Below are 21,148 nucleotides of genomic sequence, written 5' to 3' on the forward strand. Positions count from 1 at the left end.
TTTATTTAATCCTTATATGTACTTATTAACCTGGGTATGTTAACACATACACATACAAAAGTGTACGCATTCATACTATTCAATGATACTATTCCTTGAATTTTATATATATGTGCAATCAAAAAGCACCAATTTATAGTAAACCTGAGAGTATAAAACTCTCCCCGGATGCCCCAAGGGCATCCACTCAATTAGACAACTCCAGAAAGGTTGAAACAAAAGAAAATGGAGTAAACCAGTCCCAAACAACATATTTAAAAAGCAAATCCAAATTTTATTATACAAATGAACACTAACAACAAATATATGTATATACAGTATATTATTATTATTATTATTATTTATTGTTATAGCGCCATTTATTCCATGGCGCTTTACAAGTATATATATATATAATCTGCTGTATGCAGTATATATCAAACAGGAAAGTCGAACAGAGGAGACATGACGGTACGTCAGGTTACATATTGTTTAACCGGAATTCATCCCTAAAGGATGCACAATATGTATATATCATTAGATTCAGGGAATAGATAGGAGCTCAACAGAGCATCAAAATGAAAAGTCACCCTATTCCCAGAAAAATAACCATGAAGTGCATAATCGTGCTTTTAAATGTGCATGTTTACCCATAACTCAAAGGGAAATCCGACCACACTTCACCTGACTGCCCCGGACGCACGTTTCGCGGTGAGCTTTTTCAAATAAAATTGCAAAATTCTCTTGTAAATAATTGTGCAAAGAGGGAACCATCATATCATTAAAAAATACGAGTGAATTTTCCTGGGCCCATCCAGTATGTGGGTTCCAAGGCCTAACGGGGTGCATATGACTCACTATGCGGCAGGGCTGGCCTTGCTTCCAATGTATAAAACAAAGGAGTACGGGAGCACAAAATGCATATTGTGAAGTGGATTTTCCTGGGCCCATCCAGTATGTGTGTTCAAACGCTTATTGGGGTGCATATGAATTGGTAGCAGGGCAGGCCTTAAATTCAATGCAACACTTTTTCAGGAGTCCCCCTGGACATCTTATGATGGGGTATTGTGGTGCGTCATAATTCTTGGCAGCCCATCCACTCACAGCATAGGCTTCAACAGCTTAGGAGACCCAAAGTTTAATAATGGCCCTTTAAGAAGATTAATGCCGCCTGATGCACCAGTAAAAATAGGCTCTGTGACTTTAAGAGTCCCTCCTTCGTAAATGAAAAAGATGGGTCTGCTTATGTGTCATGGCCAGCTAGGGGGGTTACATGTTACAATGACATTTCCCAGTGAATGCATTTGTAGTGGTTGAAATGTTAAATGTTAAATGTTAAAGTTAAAAAACGCTTCAAAATCGCAGCGTCTGAACTAAGCCGAAGTGGGGAAGGAAATTTTCCATCTGGGGTGAAATATTTGGCCTTACAGGCAAGTCATTAACCGGCAAATGATGGACCTTGACATATTTCCCAGCAAAACCCATTTTGGTTTCGTTTACATGTGTTTTTTGTGGCATTGGGAAAAATGGCATGAATCTCGGAAAAAAATGATTAAGGCTGTGAACTAGGAGTCAGGAATGCTTCCAGGGGCGATCCCCATGATGTCCCTGTGTCATTTGAGCAGTGTTTCCCTCATTTTCAGACATTTCTAGACCTTAATATGACCCCCGCGGGGGGGGGGGGGGGGGATCGCGGTAAAAATACTCGGGTCTCCCATAGACTTACATTGTTCTGGCCAAGTACCCGCGTATTCCAGTTTGCTTGACCCGAGCAACGAGCACCCGAGCATTTTAGTGCTCGCCCGTCACTAATCTTCTGTAATGGTGGAGAAGTTGGTCTTGTAGGAGGAGAAACCTTCAAAAGGAACCTGAAGACCCACCTCTTCTGTCAAGCCTACAACCTGCAGCGATCCTCTGTATGCTGAACCGCCGTATGATCAACTCTACCCTCTCCTAGTGTAGATTGTGAGCCCTCGCGGGCAGGGTCCTCTCTCCTCGTGTACTTGTGTGTGCCTTGTTTTACTCATGTTTATTGTACTTGTCTGTATTTACCCTGTTCACATGTAAAGCACCATGGAATAAATGGTGCTATAAAACTGTATAATAATAATAATACTAATAATACTAATACTAATAATAATAATAATAATAATAAAAAGGGGGTTGGGCAGTTATGAGGAAGGGCTCTGGGGATTGTCGACCAAAACTGTCTCTGAGGCTATCAATCTTCTGCTTGAAGAGTGAGACAAAGTCTTTAGCTGAGATGAGTGGAGAGGGAGGTGGTGCTGGGGGACAGATGAGAGAATTGAAAGTGTTGAATAACTGTTTAGGGTTGTGAGACAGGGAGGGTATGATAGATGAGAAGTAGGTTTGTTTTACTGCAACGAGCGTGGCTTTGACAGTAGTGAGGGACTATTTGAATGTGATGAAGTGGGATCTTTTCCATCTCAGCTCAGCAACCCTGGAAGCCCGCCTCAGGTCTTTGGTCAGGCTGGAGTGCCAGGGCTTTCTGTTGATATTGCAACCTTTGGTATGTGTGAGAGGGGCAACCAATTCCAGAGCTACAGCTATTGTGTTATATAAAGTGGCAGTGGCATCCATATTGTGTAGGGAACTTATGTCTGTAAAAGGGAGAAGGGACTCAGAGAGAGTTTAAATTGAGGTGTTTAAGATTTCTGCGAGGGTGTGCAAGTTTGTGTGGTGGGGATTGTGGACCTGGAGAGGAGAAGGATGAGAATGTGAGAAGGTTGTGGTCAGAAAGAGGTAGAGGTCAGTAATTATTATTATTATTATTTTATATATGCAGCGCCCCAGAGACCTGGTCGTTGCAGTAATGTCGCTCTGCCACTAAGGGGAGTGATGTTACGTCTGATTGCACAAAAGGAGTTCACCTGACCAGGTATCACAGTCACACAATACATTTCACACTCCAGCCACCAGGGGGAGCAAAGGGTTCTATGTATTAGGCCACTCCTCACACTTTGGTAAAACTGGGGGCTGGATAGGAAGTTAGAGAGAAGCTGACTGGGTTTTTTCCAGGCAACATCCTGTGGCAGAGGGTGTTGCGGGAAAAGATTCAGGGGGGTCTCTGTCAGGGGTGGGATCCTTGCAGTGACCTAGCGAACAGGACAGATCGTTACGGAGCCGCGCCTGCACTTGAATGTGGCGGCATCTTAAGAAAGGATACGAAGCAGCAAAAAGGAGATAAAGCCAGTAGGAGTCGTGCCCCGAGATCGGCAACATCCTACTGAGGCGCGTAGCCGGTGGCCGGAACGCGGAGGAAGTATTGGCTCCAAGCATTACTTCAAACAGCAGCAGGACAGTTGATTATAGGTTGGCTGTCTCACCTAAAACACCTAAGCAGACATAGGGGGCAATTGTGGGAGAGGGGCGACTTTAGGGTCTCGGAAGAACTCCAGGCCTACCCATCATACGATGCGTCCTAGCCATATCATCTGGGGGACGGAGAAGAACATCAGAACAGATACGATAGTTGTGAGAAAGCACATCAGATACAGACACAACAGTTGTGAGGACTATCCTGTGGTGCTCAGCAGGGAAGGACTACAACACACAGGCGCTAGAAGGTAGACACTGATTCCCACCTGCAAAGGGAACTCTGGATGTGCCTTCGGACCGGCCGGTCTCAGCCAGCCCTGTTAGCAGTACTCTGGATTGCGGATCCTGAAGCCTTCAGTAAAGAGGTAAAGAGACTGCAACCCTGTGTCCTCGTTATTCATTGCGCCTTGCACCACGCACCAACCCACCATCACCTTTCATTGGACGCCCCTTAGCAGGGTTGCGGCCCGGGTCTAGCCACAGTGACAACCCTAGGACCGACACAGAGAGGCCCGGTACCGAGTACCTCGCGGCCCTGCGTCTGGGGGCGCTCCATATAGCACCAATGATTCCATGGTGCTGTACATTAGAAGGGGTTACATCAAAATACAAATATCACTTACAGTAAACAAAACTAACAATGACAGACTGATACAGAGGGAAGAGGACCCTGCCCTTGCGGGCTTACATTCAACAGGATTAAGGAGACAGTAGGTCGAAGGTTGCAGTAGCTCCAATGGTGTTGAGGTGGCCGTGTGGTCTTTACAGGCTGTAAGCTTCTTTGAGGAGGTGGGTTTTCTGGTTTCTTTTGAAGGATCCAAATGTAGTGGATAACCGGACGTGCTGGGGCACTGAATTCCAGAGGATGGGGGATATTCGGGAGAAGTCTTGGAGGCGATTGGGTGAGGAGCGAATAAGCGTGGAGGAGAGGAGGAGGTCTTGGGAGGACCAGAGATTACGTGAGGGAAGATATTGAGCGATTAGTGTGGAAAAATGATAATTACTTACTGGTAATTTGATTTTCCAGAACCATGACAGCACCGTACGTGAGAGATGGCATCCACCCCCAGGAACAGGAAACCTGCAGCAGAGATAAAAGAATGGGGCGGCCCCTCTCTCCTCAGTTTTTTTTCAGAGTATGGAAGATGACCGCTTTGTTCGTACACACTTGTATATTAAATCCATTTTGTATAGCTGCTTCATCAGTTTCTATATACATATATACACATGTATCCTTTATATATATATATATATATATTTTTTTTTTTTGGAAATCACACAACCATCACCAAGATAGGACGGGAATTAATGCGGTGCTGTCATGGTTCTGGAAAATCAAATTACCGGTAAGTAATTATCATTTTTTCCCTTCACCATGACAGCACCGTATGTGAGAGGAAGAAATAGAAAGACTCCTAGGGTGGGACAACAGCAGATAGTACCTTTCTCCCGAAAGACAAGTTTGATAGACATAGGTCTAGCCTATAATGTCGGAAGAAGGTGGAAGGTGAAGACCATACTGCCGCCCTACAAATCTGTTCCACCGAAGCGTTAGCCCTTTCTGCCCAGGATGTGGCAATAAGCCATAACACCCTGTGGAGGAACTTGGCCAGAAGAGGAATATGAAAGTGAAATAGCCGTACGCAACCACTGTGCAATAGTTGCCTTTGAGGCCTTTTTTCCCCTGTTTGTCCCCTGGAAGGTGACAAAAAGGGCTGATGACTGACGCCAAGATTTTGTAGCTTCTATATATTGAAGCAAGCAGTGTCTGACATCAAGACAATGGAAGGTTTGTTCTCCCTGGGATTTTGGTTGAGGACAAAATGAGGGCAAAATTATTTCCTGGTCTCTATGAAATTTTGAGTTGACCTTTGGAAGGAAAGCCAGGTCAGTTTTAATAACCACTCTATCATCCTGAAAGGTAGTGTGAGGGGGGGTTTACTGAAATAGCTTGCAGCTCGCAGGTACGTCGGGCTGAAGTTAAAGCAACCAGTAGGACCGTTTTCAGGGTTAAGGCTTTTATTGAAATGGAAATCTTTTTATTGGGTTTTTTCCATTCTCTTTTGATTAGATTTAAGATAAGATATTATCATGGAAAGGAAAAAATTTACGCTTTTTCCCCTCCAAATTGCTGAACATAGTGTCCTGGATTGATCGCGGCTCTTTAGGGGTTTCTACCTTCATGGTCGCCCTAACAAGTTTACACAGTTTCCCGATATCTTCAGATTGAAAATAAGGGTGGCCATACTCCTCATCCGAGGAGTCCAGATCTGAGGCATCTGAAGGGGTTAACTCTCCCAGTTCTTCTGCTGAGTCTATATCAGACCCTTGCACACTTGTCGGGGGAGGGGGAGGCGGTACTCTTTTTGTATGGTGTTTTAACTGTTCTTTAAGGGTATGTGCACACGTTCAGGTTTTCTTGCAGAAATTTCCTGAAGAAAACCGGAAATTTTCTGCAAGAAATCTGCATTTTTTTTTTTGCGTTTTTTTTCCTTTTTTTTCGCGTTTTTTTAGCATTCTGCAAGCGTAATTAGCTTGCAGAATGCTAAAGTTTTCCAAGCGATCTGTAGCATCGCTTGGAAAACTGACTGACAGGTTGGTCACACTTGTCAAACATAGCGTTTGACAAGTGTGACCAACTTTTTACTATAGATGCAGCCTATGCAGCATCAATAGTAAAAGATAGAATGTTTAAATATAATAAAAAAAATAAAAAAATGCTTATACTCACCCAGACATCTCCTCACCGGCGTCCGGCTCCTCTTCCTATAGCTGTTCTGTGCGCACAGGACCTTCCGTGACGTCACGGTCACGTGAGCGGTCACATGACCGCTCACGACCAATCACAGGACAGTGACGTCATCGGCAGGTCTTTCGCCGCACAGCAGCTACAGGAACCGAACGGCAGCGTGCAGTGGAGGCGGGAAGACTGCGCGGGACATCGAGGGTGAGTATAGGACTATTTTTTATTTTAATTCTTATTTTTTGACCACTTATATGGTGCCCAGTGCGTGGAGGAGAGTCTCCTCTCCTCCACCCTGGGTACCAACCGCACATAATCTGCTTACTTCCCGCATGGTGTGCACAGCCCCGTGCGGGAAGTAAGCAGATTAATGGACCCCTAGGTGTGCGGAATCCCCTGCAATTCCGCATTTTAATGAACATGTTGCTTTTTTTTCCGCGATGCGATTTTTTCGCGGAAAAAAAGGCTACATTTGCACAAAAAATGCGGAATACACTTAAAATAATAGGAGGCATATGTAAGCGTTTTTTTCGCGTTTTTATCACGTTTTTATAGCGAAAAAACGCGAAAAAAACGCGAAAAATACTGAACGTGTGCACATGGCCTAACAGTTGTTTTAACTTCCTCCCGTATAATCGACTTTATATTTTGTAACAGGGAAGAAGACTCCTCTGCCACCTTTCTATCAATACAGAGCTGGCAGATTTTCTTGCTGTACAGCCTAGGGAGTGTTTCTTTACATAGGGCACAGGCCCTATTCTTCTGTTTGGAGGTAGTTTTCCTTCCCTAAAAGACATATAGTGTAAAGGACATCAGCATGTGTGATTTGCCTTACAAAGGCACTGACCCCTCCAGGACCCTGGGTACCCCGGTAGCTTGTGCTTCCTCTCTCATCCTGGGTGCAGGCATCGCTGCCATATCAGGATCCACCGGCTCAGCCATTTCCGCAGGCAGTACCGTGTCTAGAAGGCACACCGATGCTCAGCAGTAAGGGCTTTCACTTGCCCCTTATTATGTGGTGTGCGCGCCTCTGGAGCAACTTCCGCCCAGAAGTGTAGAGCACACCGGCTCCCCCGGCATGTGATGTCACTCCCGAGCGACCGGAAGTCGTCACCTTCCACTTCGGCGCCAGCGTCAGTGAAGGACATGCCCCCTTTTTTCCCCGGACCAGCCTCCTGCCCAGAGCGGACGCCGGGGAGTCCAGCGGGGGGATGAGGCGTGGCACACAGCAGCCCTTCACCCCGACAGCACCGTACAAGATGACGCCGAGTACGGCCGCCCCCGCTGCGGACCTCAGCCTCCGGACTGGTAATCGTCAGAGGGAGATCCCTCCGGAGGTAGGAGCTCTGCGACAGGCGTCCACCTGCAGGAACAGGAAACCAAAACTGAGGAGAGAGGGGCCGCCCCATTCTTTTATCTCTGCTGCAGGTTTCCTGTTCCTGGGGGCGGATGCCATCTCTCACGTACGGTGCTGTCATGGTGAAGGGAAAATATACGGAGGAGAAAGTTCATGGATGGCTTTGTAGGTCAGTGTCAGTAGTTTAAACTGGATATGCTGGGAAACTGGGAGCCAGTGAAGGGATTTACAAAGAGGGGAAGCAGGAGTGTTGCGAGAAGAGAGATTAATTAGTCGGGCAGCAGAGTTAAGGATGGACTGGAGGGGTGCGAGAGTGTTAGAAGGTAGGCCACAGAGGAGTATGTTGCAGTAGTCGAGGCGGGAGATGATTAGGGCATGCACGAGAATTTTGGTAGTGTGGGTTGAGGAAAGGACGGATTCTGGAAATATTTTTGAGCTGGAGGCGACAGGAGGTGGCGAGAGCTTGGATGTGCGGTTTGAAGGACAGGGCAGAGTCAAGGGTTACTCTGAGGCAGCGGATTTTGGGGACAGGGGAAAGTGTGATTTCATTTATTTTGATAGATAGATCAGGTAGGGAAGATATGTGTGATGGAGGATAGATAATGAGTTCAGATTTGTCCACATTGAGCTTGAGGAAGCGAGAGGAGAAGAAGGAGGATGATATGGCTGATAGACACTCTGGGATTGTGGAGAGCAGAGAGGTGACATCTGGGCCCGAGAGGTAGATCTGAGTGTCATAAGCATAGAGGTGGTACTGGAAGCCATAGGACCTTATGAGTTGTCCCAGGCCGAGTGTATAGGTTGAGAAGAGTAAGGGTCCTAGGACAGAGCCTTGGGGGACTCCAACAGAGAGGGGGCGAGATGAAGAGGTAGTATGGGAGTAGGAAACACTAAATGTGCGGTTGGCAAGGTATGAGGAGATCCAAGATAGGGCAAGGTCTTTGACCCCAAAGGAAGAGAGGATCTGTAGTAGGAGGCAGTGGTCAACTGTGTCGAAGGCAGAGGACAGGTCCAGGAGGAGGAGTATAGAGAATTGTCTGTTAGCTTTGGCTGTAAGTAAATCATTAGTAATTTTGGTCAGGGCAGTCTCAGTGGAATGGTGGGGATGGAAGCCAGATTGTAGGTTGTCGAAGAGAGAGTTAGATGCAAAGTGAGAAGAATGTTCAGCATGGACGTGCTGCTCAAGGAGTTTGGAAGGAAATGGGAGGAAAGATATGGGGCGGTAGCTGGACATAGCGCTTGGGTCAAGGGATGGCTTTTTGAGGATAGGTGTGATTGTGGCATGTTTGAAGGCAGAGGGGAAGGTACCAGAAGTTAGTGAAAGGTTGAAGAGATGGGTTAGGGATGGGATTAGTGTGGTGGTGAGGTTGGGGAGAGCGTGGGATGGGATGGGGTCAAGTGCACAAGTGGTGAGGTGTGATTTGGAGAGAAGATGAGCAAGCTCCCCTTCAGAGATTTTGGAGAGTGAAGTTATGGGGTTTGGGCATTGTTCTCTCATACAAAGGGGGTGTGGTGTTTGGACAACAAAGACTTTGCTTGTTTGGTCTATCTTATTTTTGAAGTGCGTGGCAAAGTCCTCGGCAACGAATAGGGAACTCGGAGGGGTCAGTGGTGGGTGGAGGAGGGAGTTAAAAGTGTTGAACAACTGTTTGGGGTTGTGGGATAAGGAAGATACGAGGGTTGTGAAGTAGGCCTGTTTAGCAGAGGTGAGAGCTGATCTGAATGCCAGTGTTGCTTGTTTGAGTGCAGTGAAATCATCTTGCGAATGAGTTTTCTTCCAACGCCGTTCTGCAATTCTGGATACTTGTCGAAGCTTTTTAGTGATGTTATTGTGCCAGGGTTGTCTATTGGTTCGTCACACTCTGCTTTGCATGACGGGGCGACCGTGTCAATAGCTGATGCAAGAGTGGCATTGCAGAAAGCAGTGGCACTGTCTGTGTCGTGGAGTGAGGATATAGAGGACAGTGGTAAGATATTAGAGTGCAGCAGGAAAGGCTGTGTCAGAGGGGGTGAGCCAGGTTTCGTGATGGCGAGGAAAGAAAGTTTGTGAGTAGTGTTGAGCGATACCGTCCGATACTTGAAAGTATCGGTATCGGATAGTATCGGCCGATACCCGAAAAGTATCGGATATCGCCGATACCGATACCCGATACCAATACAAGTCAATGGGACACCAAGTATCGGAAGGTATCCTGTATGGTTCCCAGGGTCTGAAGGAGAGGAAACTCTCCTTCAGGCCCTGGGATCTGTCATGGTTCCCAATGGCAGGGAAACATCAGAAGCATAGAAAAAACGGACAAGCTCTCGGGTGATGGAAACTAGAGCTGACCGCGATGCTAAACCTATACACACAACTAATAGTAGCCAGGGGACGTATCTACGTTTTCGCTAGACGTCTCGCACCAGCTGGAGAGCTAACTACCCCTAGTAGATGAAACACAGTCCTGGCTTGCCTCCAGAGGAAAATCCCCCACAGAAGATAGTAGCCCCCCACATATAATAACGGTGAGTTAAGATGAAAAGACAAACGCAGTATGAAAGCAGATTTAGCACAGCGAGGCCCACTAACTAGATAGCAGAAGGATACAATAGTGGACTTCGCAGTCAGCTACAAAACCCTATCAAATACCATCCTGAAATTACCTTAAACTCATGTGCCAACTCATGGCACCGGAGTGGCAATTTCAGCCCACAAGAGCTTCCAGCTGCAGAGAATCACATAAGTGCAAACTGGACAAAAGATACAAAAATAGACTAAGGACAGAAATGTCCAACTTAGCTGGTCAGCAGACTGGGAGCAGGTACATGCAACAGAAAGACTCTGGTTACATTGATGGCCGGCATTGGAATGACTGAGGAACAAGGCTAAATAGGAAACTCCCACATCCTGATAGAAACAGGTGAAAAGCTCACAAGACACCAGTACCACAAGCGACCACTGGGGGAGCCAAATAACCGAATCACAACAGTACCCCCCCCCCCTTAAGGAGGGGGCACCGAACCCTCACAAGAACCACCAGGGCGATCTGGATGAGCCCTATGAAAGGCACGGACCAAATCAGAGGCATGAACATCTGAAGCTGAAACCCAAGAATTATCCTCCTGACCGTAGCCTTTCCACTTAACCAGATATTGAAGTCTCCGTCTGGAAACACGGGAGTCCAAGATTTTCTCCACCACGTACTCCAATTCACCCTCAACCAGCACAGGAGCAGGAGGCTCAACAGAAGGCACAACTGGCACCTCATACCTCCGCAATAACGACCGATGGAAAACATTATGGATAGCAAAAGATGCTGGGAGGTCCAAACGAAAAGACACAGGGTTAAGAATTTCCAAAATCCTATAAGGACCGATAAACCGAGGCTTAAACTTAGGAGAAGAGACCCTCATAGGGACAAAACGGGAAGACAACCACACCAAGTCCCCAACACGAAGACGAGGACCAACACGACGACGGCGGTTAGCAAAATGCTGAGTCTTCTCCTGGGACAACTTCAAATTGTCCACCACCTGTCCCCAAATCCGATGCAACCTATCCACCATAGTATCCACTCCAGGACAATCCGAAGACTCCACCTGACCGGAAGAAAAACGAGGGTGAAACCCCGAATTGCAAAAGAAAGGAGAAACCAAAGTGGCAGAACTAGCCCGATTATTGAGGGCAAACTCTGCCAACGGCAAAAAGGCAACCCAGTCATCCTGATCCGCAGACAAAAAACACCTCAAATAAGTCTCCAAGGTCTGATTAGTTCGCTCAGTCTGGCCATTAGTCTGAGGATGGAACGCAGACGAAAAAGACAAATCAATGCCCATCCTAGCACAGAATGCCCGCCAAAATCTAGACACGAACTGGGTCCCCCTGTCAGAAACGATATTTTCCGGAATACCATGCAAGCGAACCACATTTTGAAAAAACAGAGGAACCAATTCGGATGAGGAAGGCAACTTAGGCAAGGGCACCAAATGAACCATCTTTGAAAAACGTTCACACACCACCCAGATGACAGACATTTTCTGAGAAGCAGGGAGATCAGAAATAAAATCCATAGAGATGTGAGTCCAAGGCCTCTTCGGAATAGGCAAAGATAACAACAATCCACTAGCCCGAGAACAACAAGGCTTGGCCCGAGCACAAACATCACAAGACTGCACAAAAACTCGTACGTCTCGAGACAGGGAAGGCCACCAGAAGGACCTAGCCACCAAATCCCTAGTACCAAAGATTCCAGGATGACCTGCCAACGCAGAAGAATGAACCTCCGAGATGACTCTACTGGTCCAATCATCAGGAACAAACAGTCTACCAGGCGGGCAACGATCAGGTCTATCCGCCTGAAATTCCTGCAAAGCCCGTCGCAGGTCTGGGGAAACAGCAGATAATATCACCCCATCCTTAAGGATACCTGTAGGTTCAGAATCACCAGGGGAATCAGGCTCAAAACTCCTAGAAAGGGCATCTGCCTTCACATTTTTAGAACCTGGTAGGTATGAGACCACAAAATTAAACCGAGAGAAAAACAACGACCAGCGCGCCTGTCTAGGATTCAGGCGCTTGGCAGACTCAAGATAAATCAGATTCTTGTGATCGGTCAATACCACCACCTGATGTCTAGCCCCCTCAAGCCAATGACGCCACTCCTCAAAAGCCCACTTCATAGCCAAAAGCTCCCGATTACCAATATCATAGTTTTGCTCGGCGGGCGAAAATTTTCGAGAAAAGAACGCACAAGGTCTCATCACGGAGCAGTCGGAACTTTTCTGCGACAAAACCGCCCCAGCTCCGATCTCGGAAGCGTCGACCTCAACCTGAAAAGGAAGAGCAATATCAGGCTGACGCAACACAGGGGCAGAAGAAAAGCAGCGCTTAAGCTCCCGAAAGGCCTCCACAGCAGCAGGGGACCAATCAGCAACATCAGCACCCTTTTTAGTCAAATCAGTCAAAGGTTTAGCAACATCTGAAAAACCAGTTATAAATCGACGATAAAAATTAGCAAAGCCCAAGAATTTCTGAAGGCTCTTAAGAGAAGTAGGTTGCGTCCAATCACAAATAGCCCGAACCTTGACAGGATCCATCTCAATGGAAGAAGGGGAAAAAATGTACCCCAAAAAAGAAATCTTTGGAACCCCAAAAATACACTTAGAACCCTTCACACACAAGGAATTAGCCCGCAAAACCTGAAAAACTCTCCTGACTTGTTGGACATGAGAGTCCCAGTCATCGGAAAAAAACAAAATATCATCCAGATACACAATCATAAATTTATCCAAATATTCACAGAAAATGTTATGCATAAAGGACTGAAAGACTGAAGGGGCATTTGAAAGACCAAAAGGCATTACTAAATACTCAAAATGGCCCTCGGGCGTATTAAATGCGGTTTTCCACTCATCCCCCTGCTTAATTCGCACCAAATTATACGCCCCACGAAGATCAATCTTAGAGAACCACTTAGCCCCCTTTATTCGAGCAAACAAATCAGTCAGCAGTGGCAAAGGATACTGATATTTGACTGTAATTTTATTCAAGAGTCGATAATCAATACACGGCCTCAAAGAGCCATCTTTTTTAGATACAAAGAAAAAACCGGCTCCTAAGGGAGATGAAGAAGGACGAATATGTCCCTTTTCCAGGGACTCCTTAACATACTCTCGCATAGCAACATGTTCAGGTACGGATAAATTAAACAAACGACCCTTTGGAAATTTACTGCCTGGAATCAGATCTATGGTACAATCGCAATCTCTGTGAGGAGGGAGTGAACCAAGCTTAGGCTCCTCAAAAACATCACGATAATCAGACAAAAATGCCGGAATCTCAGAGGGAATAGATGATGAAATGGAAACCAAAGGTACGTCCCCATGAGCCCCCTGACATCCCCAGCTTAACACAGACATTGCTTTCCAGTCAAGGACTGGGTTATGAGATTGTAACCATGGCAATCCGAGCACCAAAACATCATGTAGATTGTACAACACAAGGAAGCGAATCACCTCCTGATGGTCTGGAGTCATACGCATAGTCACTTGTGTCCAGTATTGTGGTTTATTACTAGCCAATGGCGTAGAATCAATACCCTTCAGAGGTATAGGGACTTCCAGAGGCTCTAGATTAAACCCACAGCGCCTGGCAAAGGACCAATCCATAAGACTCAAAGCGGCGCCAGAGTCGACATAGGCGTCCGCGGTAATTGACGATAATGAACAAATCAAGGTCACAGATAGAATAAACTTAGACTGTAAAGTGCCAATTGAAACAGACTTATCAACCTTCTTTGTGCGTCTAGAGCATGCTGATATAACATGAGTTGAATCACCACAATAGAAGCACAACCCATTTTTTCGCCTAAAATTCTGCCGTTCGCTTCTGGACAGAATTTTATCACATTGCATATTCTCTGGCGCCTTCTCAGAAGACACCGCCAAATGGTGCACAGGTTTACGCTCCCGCAAACGCCGATCAATCTGAATAGCCATTGTCATGGACTCATTCAGACCTGTAGGCGCAGGGAACCCCACCATAACATCCTTAATGGCATCAGAGAGACCCTCTCTGAAATTCGCCGCCAAAGCACACTCATTCCACTGAGTAAGCACAGACCATTTATGAAATTTTTGGCAGTATATTTCAGCTTCATCTTGCCCTTGAGATAGGGCCATCAAGGCTTTTTCAGCCTGAATCTCTAAATTAGGTTCCTCATAAAGCAACCCCAAAGCCAGAAAAAACGCATCCACATTGAGCAACGCAGGATCCGCTGGTGCCAATGCAAATGCCCAATCCTGAGGGTCACCTCGCAGCAAGGAAATTACAATCTTAACCTGCTGTGCGGGATCTCCAGCGGAGCGAGGTCTCAGAGAAAGAAATAATTTACAATTATATTTGAAATTCAGAAAACGAGATCTATCTCCGGAGAAAAACTCTGGTATAGGAATTCTAGGTTCAGATATAGGAGCATGTATAACAAAATCCTGTAAATCTTGAACTTTAGTGGCAAGATTATTCAAACCTGTAGCCAAACTCTGAGGATCCATTTTAAGCAGGTGAGATCAGAGCCATTCAAGGGTTAGAAGGAGAGGGAGACAAAGACTGCAATTAGAGCTGAAATGCAACTGATTCAACTATAGAGCAAGCACAGAGGGGAAAAAAAAAATTTGCAGACTTCTTTTTCTCTCCTTTCTTCTGCCAACAGTTTTAACACGCGGCCGGCCATACTGTCATGGTTCCCAATGGCAGGGAAACATCAGAAGCATAGAAAAAACGGACAAGCTCTCGGGTGATGGAAACTAGAGCTGACCGCGATGCTAAACCTATACACACAACTAATAGTAGCCAGGGGACGTACCTACGTTTTCGCTAGACGTCTCGCACCAGCCGGAGAGCTAACTACCCCTAGTAGATGAACCACAGTCCTGGCTTGCCTCCAGAGGAAAATCCCCCACAGGAGATAGTAGCCCCCCACATATAATAACGGTGAGTTCAGATGAAAAGACAAACGTAGTATGAAAGCAGATTTAGCACAGCGAGGCCCACTAACTAGATAGCAGAAGGATACAATAGTGGACTTCGCAGTCAGCTACAAAACCCTATCAAATACCATCCTGAAATTACCTTAAACTCATGTGCCAACTCATGGCACCGGAGTGGCAATTTCAGCCCACAAGAGCTTCCAGCTGCAGAGAATCACATAAGTGCAAACTGGACAAAAGATACAAAAATAGACTAAGGACAGAAATGTCCAACTTAGCTGGTCAGCAGACTGGGAGCAGGTACATGCAACAGAAAGACTCTGGTTACATTGATGGCCGGCATTGGAATGACTGAGGAGCAAGGCTAAATAGGAAACTCCCACATCCTGATAGAAACAGGTGAAAAGCTCACAAGACACCAGTACCACAAGCGACCACTGGGGGAGCCAAATAACCGAATCACAACAGGGATCCATATTAATGTGTAAAATAAAGAATAAAAATAAAAAATATTGATATACTCACCTCTCCGACGCAGCCCGATGTAACCGGCAGATTCCGTTCCTCAGAATGAGCGCTTGAAAGACCTTAGATGACGTCGCGGCTTGTGATTGGTCGCGTGGCGGTCACGTAACCGCTCGCATGACCAATCACAGGCTGCGATGAACTAGGTGAGAGAGAGAGAGAGAAAGAGAGAGAAGACAATGAATTGGGGCAGAAGGGGCATGTAACTATAATGAATCAGGGGAGCCGGAGACTGAAGTTTTGGCAGACTTGTGCTATACAATATATGTGCGACAAAGTGCAGGTGTGAAGCAGAGAGGAGAGGTCTGTGCTCATCTTGGTCAGATAAAGAGTGAGTCAGATGTACAGTTTATGATCAGCGCAGAGTTAAGTTAAGTCATAAATAACATTGTGGTATTTCAGGGGTCAGTTGAAAAGCACACCAAATTTTGTTGCAAGCTGAGATAGGAAAGTTCAGTGTGGAAAAGCTGGATGACATACCAAGATGTTACAATAGCTTTACATATGGCACAATATCAGAATAAACTAGATGAGGTCCGCCACGAACCCTCCCCCCAAATGGCCCTACTGTCCCTGATACCCAGTTCGATAGCTTCCGTTAAAAAGGGGATCCTGAGATTTTGCCTAATAGCTGCCAGGGCAGTTATTCCCCAGCATTGGAAGTCTACTGAGGTCCCCTCCCCGGAGGAATGGATAGCTGAAATGGATAGATTACATCGTCTGGAGTCGCTGGTGGCGGGTGATGGTGATGCTGCATATGACCAGGGGCGCACCTGGTTCCTCTGGCAATCCTTCTATTCTCAATACATGGGCGTGTACATTGCTGGGTCTCCCTTAACCCCCCTCCCCCCTTTCTCCCCTCTCCCCCATTCCCCCCCCCCCTTTTTTTTCTCTTTCTTTCCTTTCTCCTATTTCTACAATTGCTTTTCTTACAGGTTCTGTATTCTGTATATAAGGTCCATGTCCCGAGGTGATTCTCAAGATGAGAACCATGTACCCTTTATGTGCCAGAGTCCTTGTTCAACTACACTTATGCTGTGTTCTCAGAGACGTAATGTATAGCTCTGGACATTGTAATGATTCTTTTTACTGTTTTTCCTGTTTCAAATTTCAATAAATATATTTACTGAAAAAAAAAGAATAAACTAGATGAGCAAAGGAAGAAATATGGCAGGGAACCGTTCCTATGAGAACTTGGCCCTTCTTTCCATCTTTTTGGAGTCACTGGGTTCTTACCTGCCAATACATGCATGATGGATCTGTATATACATGGAGGACACTTACTTGTTAGCTCTCTGGCAATACGAAATATTTCTTTTAGCTCTTCCTGTAGCCCAGGAGTTGATGAATTTGTCACACTAAATAAAACAGAAAGAAATCAATAAACCGATCCCAATGTTCATGAATACAGAGCAATAATGCAGATAGGAGTGTGAGTGTTGGGCAACGACTACAGGCAGCTACTGGTGAAACCATATGGGGGCAGAGATGACGGCTGCATATGGGACGGGTTAGAGCTGGAACAATCATTGGAAATTTTAAATTTGCAAACATCAGAAACCTTTACCACAAAATTTGATTTCCATCAAATCAATCTAATCTAATTTTAATAATAAAAATCTTATAATTGCTTGTAATATACAAAAATGCACATGAGGGAGAGGAGAGAGTACACCACTGACCATAAGAGCTTACACTCTACAGGAGAGAGAAGACCCTACTGACTATAAGAGCTTACACTCTACAGGAGAGAGAGGACCCCACTGACCATAAGTGCTTACACTCTACAGGAGAGAGAGGACCCCACTGACCATAAGAGCTTACACTGTACAGGAGAGAGGACCCCACTGACCATAAGAGCTTACACTCTACAGGTGAGAGAGGACCCCACTGACCATAAGAGCTTACACTCTACAGGAGAGAGAGGATCCCACTGACCATAAGTGCTTACACTCTACAGGAGAGAGAGTGGACCCCACTGACCATAAGAGCTTACACTCTACAGGAGAGAGAGGACCCCACTGACCATAAGAGCTTACACTCTACAGGAGAGAGAGAAGACCCTACTGACCATAAGAGCTTACACTCTACAGGAGAGAGAGGACCTCACTGACCATAAGAGCTTACACTCTACAGGAGAGAGAGAACCCCACTGACCATAAGAGCTTACACTCTACAGGAGAGAGAGGACCCCACTGACCATAAGAGCTTACACTCTACAGGAGAGAGAGGACCCCACTGACCATAAGAGCTTACACTCTACAGGAGAGAGAAGACCCTACTGACCATAAGAGCTTACACTCTACAGGAGAGAGAGGACCCCACTGACCATAAGAGCTTACACTCTACAGGAGAGAGAGGACTCCACTGACCATAAGAGCTTACACTCTACAGGAGAGAGAGGACCTCACTGACCATAAGAGCTTACACTCTACAGGTGAGAGAGGACCCCACTGACCATAAGAGCTTACACTCTACAGGAGAGAGAGGATCCCACTGACCATAAGTGCTTACACTCTACAGGAGAGAGAGTGGACCCCACTGACCATAAGAGCTTACACTCTACAGGAGAGAGAGGACCCCACTGACCATAAGAGCTTACACTCTACAGGAGAGAGAGAAGACCCTACTGACCATAAGAGCTTACACTCTACAGGAGAGAGAGGACCTCACTGACCATAAGAGCTTACACTCTACAGGAGAGAGAGAACCCCACTGACCATAAGAGCTTACACTCTACAGGAGAGAGAGGACCCCACTGACCATAAGAGCTTACACTCTACAGGAGAGAGAGGACCCCACTGACCATAAGAGCTTACACTCTACAGGAGAGAGAAGACCCTACTGACCATAAGAGCTTACACTCTACAGGAGAGAGAGGACCCCACTGACCATAAGAGCTTACACTCTACAGGAGAGAGAGGACCTCACTGACCATAAGAGCTTACACTCTACAGGAGAGAGAGGACCCCACTGACCATAAGAGCTTACACTCTACAGGAGAGAGAGGATCCCACTGACCATAAGAGCTTACACTCTACAGGAGAGAGGACCTCACTGACCATAAGAGCTTACACTCTACAGGAGAGAGAGGACCCCACTGACCATAAGAGCTTACACTCTACAGGAGAGAGAGGACCCCACTGACCATAAGAGCTTACACTCTACAGGAGAGAGAGGACCTCACTGACCATAAGAGCTTACACTCTACAGGAGAGAGAGGACCCCACTGACCATAAGAGCTTACACTCTACAGGAGAGAGAGGACCTCACTGACCATAAGAGCTTACACTCTACAGGAGAGAGAGGACCCCACTGACCATAAGAGCTTACACTCTACAGGAGAGAGAGGATCCCACTGACCATAAGAGCTTACACTCTACAGGAGAGAGGACCTCACTGACCATAAGAGCTTACACTCTACAGGAGAGAGAGGACCCCACTGACCATAAGAGCTTACACTCTAAAGGAGAGAGAAGACCCTACTGACCATAAGAGCTTACACTCTACAGGAGAGAGAGGACCTCACTGACCATAAGAGCTTACACTCTACAGGAGAGAGGACCCCACTGACCATAAGAGCTTACACTCTACAGGAGAGAGAAGACCCTACTGACCATAAGAGCTTACACTCTACAGGAGAGAGAGGACCCCACTGACTATAAGAGCTTACACTCTACAGGAGAGGGAGAGGACCCCACTGACCATAAGAGCTTACACTCTACAGGAGAGAGAGGACCCCACTGACCATAAGAGCTTACACTCTACAGGTGAGAGAGGACCCCACTGACCATAAGAGCTTACACTCTACAGGAGAGAGAGGACCTCACTGACCATAAGAGCTTACACTCTACAGGAGAGAGAGAGGACCGCACTGACCATAAGAGCTTACACTCTACAGGAGAGAGAGGACCTCACTGACCATAAGAGCTTACACTCTACAGGAGAGAGAGGACTGCTCTGACCATAAGAGCTTACACTCTACAGGAGAGAGAGGACCTCACTGACCATAAGAGCTTACACTCTACAGGAGAGAGGACCGCACTGACCATAAGAGCTTACACTCTACAGGAGAGAGAGGACCCCACTGACCATAAGAGCTTACACTCTACAGGAGAGAGAGGACCCCACTGACCATAAGAGCTTACACTCTACAGGAGAGAGAGGACCCCACTGATCATAAGAGCTTAGACTCTACAGGAGAGAGAGGACCCCACTGACCATAACAGCTTACACTCTACAGGAGAGAGGACCCCACTGATCATAAGAGCTTACACTCTACAGGAGAGAGAGGACCCCACTGATCATAAGAGCTTACACTCTACAGGAGAGAGGACCCCACTGATCATAAGAGCTTAGACTCTACAGGAGAGAGAGGACCCCACTGACCATAAGAGCTTACACTCTACAGGAGAGAGAGGACCCCACTGATCATAAGAGCTTAGACTCTACAGGAGAGAGAGAACCCCACTGACCATAACAGCTTACACTCTACAGGAGAGAGAGGACCCCACTGATCATAAGAGCTTACACTCTACAGGACAGAGAGGACATCACTGACCATAAGAGCTTACACTCTACAGGAGAGAGAGAACCCCACTGACCATAAGAGCTTACACTCTACAGGAGAGAGAGGACCCCACTGACCATAACAGCTTACACTCTACAGGAGAGAGGACCCCACTGATCATAAGAGCTTAGACTCTACAGGAGAGAGAGGACCCCACTGACCATAAGAGCTTACACTCTACAGGAGAGAGAGGACCCCACTGATCATAAGAGCTTAGACTCTACAGGAGAGAGAGAACCCCACTGACCATAACAGCTTACACTCTACAGGAGAGAGAGGACCCCACTGATCATAAGAGCTTACACTCTACAGGACAGAGAGGACATCACTGACCATAAGAGCTTACACTCTACAGGAGAGAGAGAACCCCACTGACCATAAGAGCTTACACTCTACAGGTGAGAGAGGACCCCACTGACCATAAGAGCTTACACTCTACAGGAGAGAGAGGACCTCACTGACCATAAGAGCTTACACTCTACAGGAGAGAGAGGACCCCACTGACCATAAGAGCTTACACTCTACAGGAGAGAGGACCCCACTGACCATAAGAGCTTACACTCTACAGGAGAGAGGACCCCACTGACCATAAGAGCTTACACTCTACAGGAGAGAGAGGACCCCACTGACCATAAGAGCTTACACTCTACAGGAGAGAGAGGACTCCGCTGACCATAAGAGCTTACACTCTACAGGAGAGAGAGGACCCCACTGACCATAAGAGCTTACACTGTACAGGAGAGAGAGGACCTCACTGACCATAAGAGCTTACACTCTACAGGAGAGAGAAGACCCTACTGACCATAAGAGCTTACACTCTACAGGAGAGAGAGGACCCCACTGACCATAAGAGCTTACACTCTACAGGAGAGTGAGGACCCCACTGACCATAAGAGCTTACACTCTACAGGTGAGAGAGGACCCCACTGACCATAAGAGCTTACACTCTACAGGAGAGAGAGGACATCACTGACCATAAGAGCTTATACTCTACAGGAGAGAGAGGACCCCACTGACCATAAGAGCTTACACTCTACAGGAGAGAGAGAAGACCCCACTGACCATAAGAGCTTACACTCTACAGGAGAGAGAGGACTCCACTGACCATAAGAGCTTACACTCTACAGGAGAGAGAGGACCCCACTGACCATAAGAGCTTACACTCTAC

General features: G+C 46.6%; 1 protein-coding gene across 1 annotated transcript in view; it reads right to left on the reverse strand.

Moving 5' to 3' along the window:
• Positions 1 to 21,148, reverse strand: part of LOC143785042 (uncharacterized) — an 88,112-nt gene that overhangs the window by 45,743 nt on the left and 21,221 nt on the right. Inside the window, exon 3 of the mRNA XM_077273700.1 lies at positions 16,695 to 16,768. Within this exon, the coding sequence (XP_077129815.1) occupies positions 16,695 to 16,768 (74 nt within the window). The remainder of the gene's footprint in view (positions 1 to 16,694; positions 16,769 to 21,148) is intronic.

The sequence above is a fragment of the Ranitomeya variabilis genome, chromosome 7, assembly GCF_051348905.1.
Source record: "Ranitomeya variabilis isolate aRanVar5 chromosome 7, aRanVar5.hap1, whole genome shotgun sequence".
Lineage (NCBI taxonomy): Eukaryota > Metazoa > Chordata > Amphibia > Anura > Dendrobatidae > Ranitomeya > Ranitomeya variabilis.